Source organism: Diadema setosum, chromosome 11, assembly GCF_964275005.1.
Source record: "Diadema setosum chromosome 11, eeDiaSeto1, whole genome shotgun sequence".
Lineage (NCBI taxonomy): Eukaryota > Metazoa > Echinodermata > Echinoidea > Diadematoida > Diadematidae > Diadema > Diadema setosum.
The window spans coordinates 4026403-4039978 of NC_092695.1; the positions used below are offsets into that span (position 1 = coordinate 4026403).

A 13576-nucleotide genomic window follows, 5' to 3' on the forward strand; every position below is an offset into this window, starting at 1 on the left:
ACACACTGCAAACATCTAGGCAGTGCATGTTTAAAGCATCTCATTAAATCATATGAGATGTTCACATCAAATACATGCATGTCTGAAGTAATCTGCAACATGCAGACAGGCCACACTGTCATACGCAGGAGCTGTCATCAAATCATATGAATCCACAGCAAGCATTTGAAGCTACAGCTTGGTGAAGTCAAATACAAATGTCCTCTGACTTACAGGAATTTTGACTTACACAAGAGAATTAATATGTGATTATATCTCCATGTACCTGAGCTAGAAATTTTCTTTGAATTAGCCAATTTTTTTACTTGTACATTGTACATGGACTTGGGCAAGGACGACTTTACATTGCTGTTGGAAGGACAAAACCTTGTATCACAAATATGTCAAATGTTCAGGAGATCAGAAAACAAATCAAAACAAAACACAAAACATGGCTGCCAAGGCACTATAACAAATGGAATTGTCATTCCCTTGACATACCATGGTGGCTTCATTTTTGTGGTATAAAGGCAGCTACAGTGTATGCTTTGGATAGACATCACAATCACTTGATTGATTATCTGACGATTAATCTCAAAGCGTGATTTTCATCAAAATGTGAGAAACAGGCCTTTGTCACCCCATTGGCAATATAAATTAAGCAAAATGATGTTCTGGTGTCCGCAACGGCTGGCTTACCCAAATTGAGGTAGATCCCTACTACCAGTGAGTGAGAGAAGAAGAGGATGATCACAGCGATGAGAACAAAGCTGCATTTTGCCAGCAGCACTTTGTCTGTGATGCAGTACTGGTGAGAAAAAGACAATATCATGTGACCAAAAAATGTTCCATTGTTAAAGGGGCATTCCAGACAATTTTCATAATTTCACATCATGTAGTACATAAATTGTTAGCTCCATGTATAAATATGTGGAATTTATCGTGGTCCTTGAGCAGAGAAACAATACTCTGAAAATTTACAACAAACTGCAATGAACAAGGATGATGACATGGCAGCCTCACCATAAGAATGCAGGAGTTGGGGATCAAGGAAACAGAACAAAAGAAGATGGCATGCATACATTCTACACAGATGAACTTGTTCAGCAAGTGGTATTGTAATGGAATTACCTTGCTACATTTCTGAAATATGTGAGGCTCCTTTGTCATCAACATTGTTCAGTGTATAATAGGAGCCTCACATATTTCAGAAATGTAGCAAGGTAATTCCATTACAATACCACTTGCTGAACAAGTTCATCTGTGTAGAATGTATGCATGCCATCTTCTTTTGTTCTGTGTCCTTGAGCCCTAACTCATGCATTCTTATGGTGAGGCTGCCATGTCATCATCCTTGTTCATTGCAGTTTGTTGTAAATTTTGAAAACATTCTTATTCGTCGCCCCAATCACTATAAATCCTGAAATTCTGTACTAAGTATAACTAATTTATAGTTGTTCAAACATAAAAGTCTAAAAATCATCCGCAGGTCTCCTTTAGTATCTCACACTGGATGATGACAGACATCTCAATAAGAGTGTTGGACTATGACCCCGTTTACAGTGCGGGGCTGGGCCGAGCCGCGGCCGAGCCCAGCCTCAATTGCGAGGCCGGGCCCCGCAATTTTGTCCGTTTACACTGCCGGGCTCGGCCGCGCTTTTGATTCAAACCTTTCAATATTTTGTCGTATAGGTGGTGCTCTGCTTGTAAACAAATGCAATTTGGTATTGTCTGGTTTTCAGACCCTTTGCCAAATGAATTCCGTGGCGACAAAGTCGCCCTTCGGCAAAGGCCTTTGCCAGAGGAAAGAATCCTTTGCAGGACAAAACCACTTTAAACTATACTAGTTTTCGACGTTGAGGGGGTTAATATCCTGAATAGCGAAAGATACAGGCAGAGGGTTTGGCAGCCAGACTAAAATTGGCCGCGCAATTGGCCGCGCATTTGGCCCAGTTTGCGTTTACACCAAGAAAAGGCCGGGCTCGGCCGCGGCCGAGACCACCTCCAGAGCGAGGCCAAATGCGAGGCCAATTTTGGCCTCGCATTTGGCCTTTTGCGCGTTTACACTGAAGCGGGGCTGGGCAGCCAGACTAAAATTGGCCGCGCAATTGGCCGCGCATTTGGCCCAGTTTGCGTTCGCACTGTAAACGGGGTCTTAGACTTGATTATACTGTTTCAAATGTTTTCATGTGTACCCATGGAAGTCTGAATATATTACAAGACAAAACACTGCCAGTTACACTATGCTAAGCTAAAACAACAAATGTAAAACCTGTCTTTACTTGGGAAATGTTATCATATTTATAGATTGTAATCTTGCTTAAAATGGGGTGGATGGGTTAGGGGGAGGAGTCAGAGTGAATGAATGACATTTGTAATCAAAACATGGACAAATCTCAACAATTGCTACTGTAAAGTGAGGAATGTCGCGTGCATTTTAATTTCACGAATTTCACGAGAGCCAAGATTTGCGAAATCAAAATGTACATGAAAGTTTTTGTCTGCACTATACGCACTGAATGTTAAAGGCAACTTGGGAAAATTTCACGTTGCGAATATATCATCTTTTTCAGTATATGAAGGGAATAATCTGTAGATTTTACAAAACATTGCCAAACATGTCGGGGGTGGGGGAGGGGAAAGGGGGACAATGGTTGCCCCCTCCTAAATATAAAATAGCTAAACTGTATATTGTTAAAAATTGTAGTTACAGATACTTACCCGTACTTCAAGCTCTGCTAACTTTTCCTGCCAGTTTCGAGTCCTGCCTGCAGATTGCCTGGACAACGTGGAAGATTATGGGAACATAAATGTAAAACAATAAAAAAAAATATGCATTTGGATTCTTATGAACAAAACTCAGTTGACTTGTCTATTCCCGAATAATGGTCTTAAAGTACATTGTCATTTCTACATTGTACATTTCTTCTTTTTTTTTTTTTTCTTAAGGACAGGAGTAGTTTTGATGGACAAAGAGCTTTACAATTATAATTTGTCAAGTGGGCAAGCACTAAAATTTTTGCCATCATTCTGCACAATTTCTACTCGTATATTCTCTTTGAATTTGTGAGGATCATATTGCCCGAATATGAATTTAAATCAAAAGAAAGCACAGCATAGAGTGTGACTGTATATGGTTGGTTTACATCCTTGTGCCAATATATTCACATAAATATGACATTTAGAACTAGAAATGTCGCTACGGCGACTGGTGTATGCCTCCGCCATAATACATGGTTCTCCTAATAGGTCTATAGTACAATGTCTTGAAAATGTGTGATGACAGTTTCACACAATTGGCAAAATATTAAAATGACAGGTTTGCCACAAATGTGCTGAATGTTCACCTTCCTAGAACTACTATAGGTTCAATTGGATGAATGATTAAAACGTCAGAGTGCAGGCATTTGGGGGAACTGATGATTTTCACTTGACTTTTGACCCTTTTACAAGTTTATGCATTGAGTAATTTTCAAGGTATTGAGAAAAAGTATAATTTCAGTATTAAATGGTAAAATAGTATTATCTAAACCTGGCCTTTGACCCCACAGTTCCAAAGAGAATCACTGTTAGGTAGAACATGCATAAATATGTAAGTTTCATGACAATACCTTGAGTTATTTTTGAGATATGGAGGAAAAAGTGCAATTTAGCACTTTCACTTGACCTTTGACCTTTTGACCTTTGACCTTTTGGCAAGAAACTTCCCACAGAATATATATTGGGTTATACATGCATACATCAATTAAAAAAAAAATAAAAAATCTTTCAGGCATTGCATAAATATAAGGAAAGTAGTGATATTTTGAGGAGTTGACCTTGACCTTTGACCCCCCTGACCTTTGACCCATGACCCCCAACTTCCCTAGATAATCACTGCCCATCGGTACAAGCATATATACTAAGTTCCATGAAGATACCTTGAACCATTTGCGAGATATGGAGAAAAACATGAAATTTCAATTTTTTTTTTCACAAAATAACCTGTGACCTTTGACCTTTGACCCTGTGACCCTAAAATCCACACAAAGTATCATCCCCCAAGGATATACCCTCATACCAAGTTTGATGCAAAACCACCACACGGTTCTTGAGATATCGACAAAAACAAAACGGGACGGACGGACGGACGACCCAAAAACATAATGCCTCCGGCCACTTCGTTGGCGGAGGCATAAAAATATTATCAAAATACCTCACACAAAAAAGTATGGTATAGCAAAAAAACATTATAGTAGAGTATAGCATAGAAAAAGGTAAACTGAAATATGTTCGGCAAACAATATTGGTATGTGACAGTTTATAGTCTTGTGTGGTATTGCACTATAATGACAAAAGGCATTTTGTATAACAATCTCTGTAGGGCCTACAGAGGAAGCAGACACTTACATATCCAAACACATTTAGGAAGTTATACAAATGACTGCTCATTCAAAGCAAATCCATATTACAAGTTGACAACACATCACACATTTTCGATACTGTAAAAGTGGAAATTTTCGCGAAGTCGAAATTTTCTCGGTGTTGAAATATTCGCGCATTTCGCGCAACCACAAACTAGTGCGAAAATAAAAGCATGCAAATATTTTTGCTTGCCATATGCTCCCATGCGTGATGTCTTGATTCTGCAGAATTAAAAATATATGCGAAACTCTTCTTACCTGGCCAAGCGCGAGAAATTAGTTGCGCGAAAATATCCACTTTTACAGTATGTTTTTAAATATCCATTTTGTGAAATGAAAGCAATGCATATCTCAGCACAACTTAAATGTAAAGCCTATCTGCTAAAGCTCATTCCTATCTACTGTCTGCCCCTTCTATATCTGTATAGAAACCATGCATTAATATACATGTAGAATGGAGTCCATGCACATCTGGGCCCTGTTTTATGAAGGGTTAAAAATGATTACATACTTGATTTCAATCATAAGTCTATGACAGCCTGTGTGGTAAGGGAATTTAAAATCGATGATATCTTTTGATAAAACGGGGCCCTGGACATTAAATGTTATGCTGGTCTCCAAAAACTTGGAAGGAAAATAAAAAGAGTATCTTATTTGATAAACTAAAGAAGCTGGTACGCAGAGGAACAAGTGCACATGTTACACATACATACATTGTATGTATCACATCAGAAAGTTTTGAACTGATTGCTCTAGTGCCCCCTTCCCACATCAAGCCCCCCTCTCCGGGCCCACCTTGACTGGTAGATCCGGTTGCGGAGCTGCGTCTCGAGCTGGTAGACTTTCTGCAAGAGGAGCGCCTTCACCGTACTCTCCTCCTTGGAAGCGACCATGATCCTGGTGGCTGCCTGACGCCACACCTCTATCTCATGTTTCAGCTCTGGGGGTGAGAAAAGTCACATGAAATTTGTTACACCTCCACGTTTCACTTTCTTTTCATGCCGCTCACCACTTGACAAAAAGTACTCTGAACTCATGCAGTAGAGGAGACTGTCAATTGTGGACAATTATGAATGTTGCTTGAAAGGTCTGTTTAATCTGTAGCTACAAGGACCACCATTATTTTACCCCCTGCAGGGTGTGTAGAAACTTTAAGATTTGATATTCAGGAAATTTTCAGGGGCTGTATTTGTTTATTGCTTTTTCATTCTTTCACTCTCATTTTTTTTCTTCTTGTTCTCCATGGAAAAAAGCAAAACTACAACAACACCAAAGATACAAAGATACAAACAACAGAGTTATAGGACAACAACAACAACACTGCAGAATCATTCTTATGAACAAAAAATATATTCCACCACAAGTCTGGAGGCTCACATGCCTGAATTCTCACGAGTCAACATACATTTTTTTCACGGATGTGGTTTAAAAATCTAACCATACTTGACATTCATGCATGCTTGCTCTTGCTTGGAAGAAAAAGAATCCACAAATGAAACACAAAATGGTAAATACACCATGGAAAACAGCACAAAATGACATAAGGCAAATTTCATCATAGCAGTTAAGAGTAAATTATTTATTGCCTCTTTGTAAAATATGCTACAATTTTGTACATTCGAAAATGTTCCAGAGTTATATCCTTGAGCAGCTTTGTGACTGCAGGTAGATGCCAATACCCACATATACACACATTCATACACATCTTCTCCATTTGTGAGGTCACAATTGGTTTGTATGACATATTAGTCTCATTACAAAACTTAAATTCAATCTAATTTCAACTCAATTCAACTTGAATTGAATTCTAAATTTATGTTGTTTTTCAACAGAACGCATACGAACAAAGTATGCAGACGAGATTGAAATAAAATAACTTCAGTTTAATAGCAAATACAAAGTGTACTCTTTTGAAATTTAAGTATTCTTGCCATTGCAGTATAAGATAACAAACAGAATTTAACGAGTATGCTAACCTCGCACTTCTGTGTCCTGTGAGTGTAGGTTGATACCACGATAGAGAAGCCTCAGCACAAAGTAGCCAATCACCATGCAGAAGATGATTCCTAGACTAAGGTGCAGGGTGAAGTCTGCAAAACCTATGCCCTGTCAAGATACGTGTAGATACACACGCACTAGTTAAGACACACAGACTAGTATTAAATACACAAATTACATTTGACGCCGGCATTGAGCACATACCCCATGCAGGAAATCTGTTGAGTATGCTTTGACATAAAATGGCAATGTTACTGCAATCTAAAATGTATATGTATCAGGGGCCGTAGAATGTTTAAGTGTTGGGGGGGGGGGGGACAGCTGGACCCTGAGTGGCTCAAGAGGTAATTTTTTTTTTTCATTTTGTTTTAATACTTGTCTTTGGCTTTCCCTTTTTCATATTTTCTGTCAGTATGGTGGGGGGGGGGGGGGGAGGGGGTACGGAGATGTTACTATCTACCTCCAATTATTGTGAATTAGACCTGTCCAATACACAGTTCTCTAAAAACAGCACATGCATTTAGGAGTAACCTCATTTACATCTCATCACTCTTGAGAACTAATTTCTACTTTATTGGATAACATCTCAAAAGCAACTAATAGTTTCAAGGCAACTTTGTAGACTTGTATTTCATACACATTTTTTTGCTACAGTACATGACAAGTGAATACACACTGTAAACTCTGAGTGTGATCTGACTTTATGAAATGGCAACATTCAGTCACTTGCTGTGATGTATGACAAATTTTCCTATATAGTCACCAAAGCCAGATGGGTAAATAAGGGGAATTCTACTTTATTGGGATAATTTTGATCCTTTATTGACCAAAGCACTTCAACCCAACTTGCTAACCTACATTACTTGTACTTTCTTCATTCCTGACCTACTTTTTTATCATTTTTTTTTTTTTTACATAATTTTAGTAATAGTAGTCTATGAACATCAGTTTATTTGGAAAACACACAACCTGTAAAAGGTTTGTGCACCCAATGTTTTTTTTTTTTTTTCTTTTTTCATTGGTAACTGTTGATAACTTAAATTTGCTTATTTGATGCCGTTTTAAATTCCCGGGAGAGTATAATATGTTCATGAGGCATATTCCATAGTATCACACCACATCAGATTATTTGATGATACAGTATTTATATTTTTTGTTGTACTCCAATCAATATTTGGAAACATTCACTACATTGTGCATTTGACTGTTTCTAAACATTATATATGATCAAATGCAGTTTAGGTATGACCAATGTACAGTTATAATCTCCAGTAATACCATGTGGTGAGAGAATGAGAATTTGTACGTGTCTGTATGTGTTTGTGAGTGTACTACATGTAGTACCTGTGTTTGCATGCGCATGTAAGTGTGTATGTTTGTGAGGGAGGGAAGGGGATGATGTGGATAGAATGTGAGGAAAGAAGTAACTGGGTGTCTTTTATTCAGTTTGTGTTTATTTGTCACATACAGTGTGTTGAATGTAGTGAATGTAATAGATTCTATAATGAATGTTGTAAATGATATTAACTGTTATTTTTTTTAAATAGTGATGAATAATTTGAATTCGTAAATACTTTGGTTTTTTTTTAATCAAATTTGTATTTCAGTAGTATGTCTTTGTGAGCAAATGTTGCAATTCAGCCTTTTGGCTGCAAGAAGATTTTATCTAATAAACCAAACCATTACTTGTGTTTTCTGCATTCTGAAGGGGGTAAAAAAAAAAAGCTTGAAGAAATGTAAGTTAGAAACACCCAGTCAAGGCGACAGAAAGTAACACTCCCTTAAAAAAGCCACCATCATATGATAAACCCTTACTCTGCTTTAATCGCAAGATGCTGCAGATAGCTGGAAACTATATAAATTGCCAATGAAGGCAGAGATAAGAAAAAAACAATCCTTATTTCGTCATAATGGCCCGTAAACTGGAGTTGCGCTGAGGCATACTGCTATACCAGAGTGAGCTTGCTAACTTACAATTACAGTCATGTAGTTTAATAGAATTTAATGATGACAAAAAAGCTTTGCAAGTTACAGTCACACTTGTAAAGTGCCTGGACATATTTGGGGTGAAGAGTAATATCCAATCTCCACAAATAGAAGTTAGTTCCACAGCACCTGCTTTGATCACCAAATAGAAATGTCAAATAGTAACAAAGTGCAGTAAAAATAAATGGATTTTTAGGATACAGTGTACCTCTGTAAATTTTACAGAACACAGCATACACAATACCAATTAGAGAGTCCACAGATAGGAAGAAATATAGGGTTAGAAATATATGCACAAGACATGTACAATAATCACAAATTATCAAATTGAACTCCAGATAAATTTTACTTATTGTCTACCATTCACAGCAAATAGGAATACTGAATATGTTATATGTGATAACAGTCTGTTAGTTATTATTTCATACAAACATACAAACAGGTTAAAATCCAATTCAATTTCTTGTTCATTTCCTTTTTGAATTTCACAAAAATAACCAAACATTAATACAAATAAACAGGCATGATTTTAATCTAAATAGGTTTGGATTATTTCTAACAAATGTTTTTGTCAACAAAAATGTCAAAACAAAATATCATGGCTACTACTAAAACATTGATCAATTCAGTGCTTATTTACGTCAATGTACATAGGGCAATTTGTCAATCAGTTGCACTGAAAACATCTCGACGGAAGAATTTAATGAATTTGAAAAATAGGAGCATTTTTCTTCTCAATTCACAACCAACATGCACTCCCAATATTAAACAAAATTTCCGATTCATTCATTTTTAAAAATATTTTAATCACTGTTAATCCATTTTCCCTACTTTGGTCTAAGGTGAATAAAATCTAGGGTTCAATAGGTACCAGAATAATAATTACCACATTAGTCAGTTACAAATTATTATAAGGGGGACCAAATGGAGACAAAATTACACCAAGCAATAAAGTCATGTACAAAATACTGAGCAACAGGCTTTAAAAAATTACTAAACATACACATGCTGTCACCTAAAAGTTCTAATATACATTTGTACCTATCTTGGCACTAGATATATCACTCTACAAGTTTTCATAAGAGTTCTACACAAGCATCTCCACCTAACCATACTTTGTTTTTATGCATTCTTACTTTTTTCCACTCAGTTTCTCAATTCTGAAATGACCACGATAATCTTATTTAAATCGAAATTCGGAATGCAACACACGAGTGAAATCGATCAAAAAATATCTACTGTGAAGAAGGATATTTCTGCCATGAACATTTTAGGAAAAACACGTATCTTATCTATGGCAGTTAAGACAAAACTATCATGTGTATTTTCTAGATTTACAGATGGTACTATCACAGAAAGCAAGCTTTACTGGGTTATTCTTCCAGGCAAACCAACATGGATTCCAAAAGTATGTCATTATTAAACTTGTCAGAGTAAAAATAATATGCGAATGTAAACCTTGCATTATCATTTTTCTTTGCAGTTTCATGAATAAACAAAATATCGCTGTCAAAAGCAAGTATTTCCTTGTGAAAGATTTTGATAATCACAACATTTTAGCTGACTGTAATTCATAGAAGGTGTGAGGATGGCACAGTCATTTTCATAGGATGAATTGCTTCATTAAAAAAAAAAAAAATCAAGTCTTTTTATCACCTTTATTATCATCACCTTTGTATCAGTCATATTTTTCTCATAAAATGTCACCATGCACGCAAGATGCTGTCTTCCAAATTTTATTCAAAGAAAGATTTGATTGCACTGAACCGGATTTGGAAAAAAAACAACAACAACAACACTTTAGTCTGCTTCAAGTGGTATCACTTAAATGTCACAACTCAACACACTTCTTATCATCTTTATCATCATCTTTACTGGTTACTTTTTGTTTGGCTTGTGTCGTTTTTGTGTTTATTTTTGTTTTTTGTCTGATTCCATGTGGTATTCAATCTTATTTAAACAGCATCCCATCATGTACTGCATCTGATAAAAACCACATGGCAGGTCCTTTGCCAATTTCCATGGAGGAATGATGTTATTGAGAACTGATAAGAAGAAAATGTCGGTCACAATAATCTATGGCAGTGCTGTAAGTACTAAAAATAGGATGTCAATTCTCATAACTTCAATACAATAATTAAAAAGAAAAAACGTGCACCATACAGTGTACATGCATGAGAGGTATGAAAACTAATCATATCTGAGGAAGAAGGAAGGTTATGCAGGTAAAGTCCATCAAAAGATTTGCATCTGAGGAGGAAAAAGAATTAGTTTGATATGGACAGCAAACACCAACTGTTAAAAGCAGACTGAGATGAAGTATTAAAATGAGAGGAAGCTCATCATACCCATGCCTGAGAGAAGGAGGGGTACTTACCGCCAAACTTGGATATCTGAGGTGCTGCCGATTTGAATCAATTCAGTGATTTCAAGAGCGTTAAAACATAAAAATGAACCAAAAATGCAAAGCACACTTGCAGAGTCTGCAGTCTGTGATATTACAAAGTTAGAACAGCTTTAAGATGACGACCCCCATTTGAAGAGTCTTATACCGGTTCCACGACACTGATGCCAACTGTCTTTGCAATGGGATGAAATATATTTGTATCTCACCATGCTGATACATGGTATATCATGACAAATTCCACGGCCGAATGAGGAATGTAAATATATTCAAACGTATGCGTGACATCATTTCATGAATAATGCATGCTTTTATGAAGTCATTCAGATTGTTTTAGTTTTCTTTCTGATCTAGTAGGTTGGTGGAGGATAGGAGAGTACAAGTATGAAATGTGACGATCATGATTAACAGCTATAACGGTCAAGACTTGTAATTGTCCGCTTCCATGACATCACTTGACAGATATAGCTTTGTACAATGTACGTGAAAGACAAAATTCTATTCAATCATATACTATTACACCACACATGCAGTCTCCAGCCTCACTATAAATGAAGAAACATGGAAACACATTCTTGCTTTCAGATATGAAAATGACAAAGTCTGATGTGAAAATCAAAATGTGGTATTAGTGTTGCCCAATAACATACACTATTACAGAAATCATTCCTACAATACAAAAATGGCTCAATTGAACTTCACATTGTTCCATTTACTGACATTCCATTGTCTTTTACAATGTGGCACGCATACCTTCAACATGTTGGTTACTTTGGTGACATGGGCAATGTATGCATGCAATAAAGTTGGAGTATTAAATGCTCCCTATGGGTTTTTGTGCATGCATTCGAAGCACAGTAGGTTTTCATTACCAAATAGCTCATGCTTATAAAAATGTCGAGAATGGGGTTTCATAAGCTGAAGAAATAACAAATGAATAAATATTTCAATCTCTTGATTTACAACATCATGCTGAAATCAAACAAGTACTGTAAAAGTGGATATTTTTGCATTATTGATTTTTCGTGCTCAGCTGGGAAAGATGCATTTTGTTTGTTTTGAATTCAGTGGAATCAGGATTTTAATTACCATAACATAAGACATGCAAAAAATATTTGCATGCATTCATTTTTGCGCCAGCTCATGGCTGCCCGAAATGCGCGAAAATTTCCACTTTTACAATACAATATAATACAATGTACTACTGAATTTTTTTATAAGTGAGGCATGAATTATGTTCATGATGATAGAATCGTGTTGAGGTTTTTCATGACTCGCTGCATGAACCCTAGATGTCAATGTCAAACTTACCGCATCCTGTATCTCCGAGTTGGAAACGATGATGACATTGGGCGGGTCGCCGATGGCGGTTGCCGTCCCGCCGATGTTGGAGAAGACGACTTCGGCAATCAGGACATAGCGGGGGTCAATCTCCAGCACTTCGCACAAGCTGGGGAAGGAGAAGATTGGTGGGGAAAATGAGTTAATGCTACCTCAAAACACTTTCACTCCTATGACCACTCTATGATGAATAGATCATAAATAAATGAACTTGCTTGTTAGAGTTCAAAGCCCTTGTCATTGAATGGGTGGGGTGGTACATATAGACCAATTCTGTTTTGGTACTGTTTTTTTATGGTAATTTCTAAACTGGGGTGAGGGGGCTTCAAGTATGCTCAATGAAAGATAATTTATGCACTGACATAACAACGCACCTAGCTCATTGCATAACCCATTGAAAGTGTTTTTGTTCCACTTTGGAAGTCCCCCAGTTATGGCCACCATAAGTTACAGTTCTATGAAGTCACATACATCTATACTTTGGAATATTTCTTTCCTCTGAATAATGTCCTGAAAGGTTCAGTGATAAATTTCAACATTGTACTACAAGAGCCCTTAAAATAGCAATTAGTATTATTAGTATTATTAGCATCATTAGCATTATCACCATCATCATTATCATCATCTTGACTATTATGTCAGTACTACCCTTGGCTGTGCGACAAAGCTTAAGAAATGCTGACACCATTTGACAGTTTCATGCAGAGTGTCATGCAAATGGTGTGGCACACAGATGAGCAACAAATAAAAAGGAAACATGGGAGTCAAGGGGTATGCAAACATTTGAGAAAATATAGAATTCAAGTAAGTTTCCCTGAGATGTGTTGAATCCACACACACAGGCCTGAATTCCCAAAGGTGGTTTAAACTTGGTTTAAACATAGACCATGGTCTAAAATAAGCGTACCTTAGACACGCGCATATCAATATACGCAATCTTTCAATCATATTTACGCAGAAGAAATATACATAAACCATGGTTTAAAATTGCACCACCTTTATGAATTTGGGCCATTGAGGGTTCTGCGAGAGGAGAAGTACTGGTCTAAATCAGAGGGGTCAAGCTGACCTGATGGTGACTGGTGTCAGGAGGAGGATGGTGGTGACATTGTCCAGGAAGGCTGACACGATGCCGGAAAAGAAGCAGAGGATAGTGACCAGCGTCCAGATCCTCCCCTTGGCCAGCTTGTACGAGACCAGGGCGCAGTAGTCGAAGAAGCCTGTCTCCGAAAATATGGCCACTATGGTCATCTTTCAATAGCAAGGCAAACACACAGGGAACCAATAAGGTTAGGTTTCATTGGTGGCATACTGAGGCAACTTAATGAGTTCTGCAGGCCAAAATTTTTTGCATCACTGACCCCCCCCCCTTTTTTTTTTCCAGTGATTACACTGTAAGATGAACTCACATGTTAAGAACTTCTTAAATGTCAACATGCTACTAACTGTAAATTCACCTGGACAA

General features: G+C 37.1%; 1 protein-coding gene across 1 annotated transcript in view; it reads right to left on the reverse strand.

Annotated features, from left to right (window-relative positions):
* Positions 1-13576, reverse strand: part of LOC140234954 (P protein-like) — a 34327-nt gene that overhangs the window by 6566 nt on the left and 14185 nt on the right. Inside the window, exons 7-12 of the mRNA XM_072314992.1 lie at positions 13181-13362; positions 12082-12220; positions 6359-6488; positions 5178-5322; positions 2701-2758; positions 679-787 (exon numbers count right to left, since the gene is read on the reverse strand). Coding sequence (XP_072171093.1) covers positions 679-787; positions 2701-2758; positions 5178-5322; positions 6359-6488; positions 12082-12220; positions 13181-13362 — 763 coding nt within the window. The remainder of the gene's footprint in view (positions 1-678; positions 788-2700; positions 2759-5177; positions 5323-6358; positions 6489-12081; positions 12221-13180; positions 13363-13576) is intronic.